The sequence below is a fragment of the Hyalella azteca genome, unplaced genomic scaffold, assembly GCF_000764305.2.
Source record: "Hyalella azteca isolate HAZT.00-mixed unplaced genomic scaffold, Hazt_2.0.2 contig6080, whole genome shotgun sequence".
Classification (NCBI taxonomy): domain Eukaryota; kingdom Metazoa; phylum Arthropoda; class Malacostraca; order Amphipoda; family Hyalellidae; genus Hyalella; species Hyalella azteca.
Genome location: NW_025936249.1, coordinates 1 through 2,159, shown reverse-complemented (window position 1 = coordinate 2,159; position 2,159 = coordinate 1). Strand labels below are relative to the sequence as shown.

General features: G+C 36.0%; 1 protein-coding gene across 1 annotated transcript; it reads right to left on the bottom strand.

Annotated features, from left to right (window-relative positions):
- Positions 1 to 71: 71 nt before the first annotated feature.
- Positions 72 to 1,177, bottom strand: LOC108680566 (netrin receptor unc-5; the record flags this gene model as incomplete). Its single annotated transcript, XM_018169430.1, is given in 2 exon segments — positions 72 to 199; positions 1,045 to 1,177. A coding segment is annotated over 1 exon segment (96 nt), but the record flags the coding sequence as incomplete, so codon positions are not given.
- Positions 1,178 to 2,159: the final 982 nt, after the last annotated feature.

Sequence of the window (2,159 nt, the reverse complement as noted above, 5' to 3'; positions counted from 1 at the left end):
CTGATCATCGTGGTACCAGAATATGTTAAAAGAGTTCCTCCTGATTAATGAAGACTTGGGGACTGGCTTACCTGATCATCGTGGTACCAGAATATATAGGCTGGAGGTTCAGGACTGTGAGCGATGACACACGTTAGATTGATGGTGGATCCGCTGTCTACGTGCATGTCTGGGGCACCAATGATCTCTGCCTGCGGTTCTGCACGATAAATGCGTAAACGGGCTTGAAAATTCGTATTCTACATTAGTGCAATTAGAATTTTATATTAGGGATAATATCTCTGATTAACAGGTTCATCAAGAATTTATAAATAAAGAAACTAATGCATCAACGGGCTTGAAAAAGCACGTGCAATTCGTATTTTACATTAGTGATATTATCTCTGACTTACAGGTTCATCAAGAATTTATAAAGAAAAAACCAATTCATCAACGGGCTTGAAGAAAAGCGGGTGCAATTCGAATTTACATTAGTTATATTATCTCTGATTTACAGGCATCAAGAATTTATAAAGAAAAAATCCAATTCATCAACGGGCTTGAAAAAAGCGCGTGCAATCCGAATTTTACATTTGTGATATTATCTCTGATTTACGGGTTCATCAAGAATCTATAAAGAAAAAAAAAAAACTGCCAAGAGTTTTAAATTCTTTGTGAACCTTCGATTTAAGCAGACTAATGGTACAAGTTCTTTTATTCAATATAAATACGAGGATGTAGGATGCCTATCCCTGAATTATTGTTTTAGCGTTATATTTAATGAATTTTTGTACTATTGATTCTATTGCTTTTAGCAAATTGATGAGTAAGGCTAGATAAAAGAAATGAAGAATTTTGTATTTTTCAGTTTTGCAGGAAAATTGTTACTACTTTCTATTCGCGTAAGCAATAAAAGATTGACAGCTTTTATTACTGAACACTCAATGATAATTAATACGCCAGCTACAATTCTATTATTTTACTCACTGGTCTTTTGCTATTCAGTTAAGCACATGAAATTTTCCCTAATTTACCTCTATTGTATTTATGAAATTTTGTACATACCGAAAACGCTGAGATGTACGACGTACGATCTCACAGGTTTCGTCGAAATTTGACACTCGTAGTTGCCTGAGTCCCGAACTTGAGCGTATTTGATCTTCAAGATCCAGTCTTGAGATTCTTCGCTGTGGATCACCTGACACATAAAAAAATTCTCGAATTTTAACTTTTGTCATTTGAAGTCAGAGGAGCACAAGTCGATGATTTGAAAGACGATTGCCTTTGCATTTGAATATGGCCTTTGAAAGTTTGAATGGCACAGTGAATGCGTAAGAAACAATAAACAGTTTCTTATGATGGAAACATAGCAAATATAAGATCTTAGACATTTACAACAATAACAATTTTCAATTTAAAATTGTTGCGCAAATTTACAAGTTGTGAAATAGTTGCTGAAGTATCAATTAAATTGAACTCATATAAAAATTATTCTTTATTTAAATATATACAGTTTAAATGTCTGTGAATGCCATACTGTATATTCGATTTTTAATCAAGAAGAATCGGCATTTAACATTATTAGAATTGTAAGTAATTTTATTCAAAGGATGCAACTACGTTATGTGATACACTAGTGGTTCAAATTTATCGGCTAGTGTGAAGCATTACAGTAAATTCATCGTAGGACATGAAGCGTATTATTTATTCATGATTATACCTTTCCTTAGAAAGCATGTTTTAGAAACGTCATCTTTAACTTCCTATGCAAGTAAATTTGCTCCGCGCAGAAATTATTTGTCTCACATTCGTGCCGTCATTGAATTCATAATTGAAGTGCCGTCATTGAAGAAATAAAATAGAAAAGAAGTCGTCACCTCTGTATAGGCAATAAAGTTTGCACCGAGTCCGAAGTTTGACGTTGTTGTCATTGTCGTCACAAAGCCTGACGCTGTTGTTATGGTCGTCACGAAGCCTGACGCTGTTGTCATGGTCGTCACCAGGCCTGACGCTGTTGTCATGGACGTCACGAAGCCTGACGCTGTTGTCATATTCGTCACGAAGCCTGACGTTGTTGTCATGGACGTCACAAAGCCTGACGCTGTTGTCATGGACGTCACAAAGCCTGACGCTGTTGTCATGGTCGTCACGAAGCCTGACGCTGTTGTCATTGTCGTCAC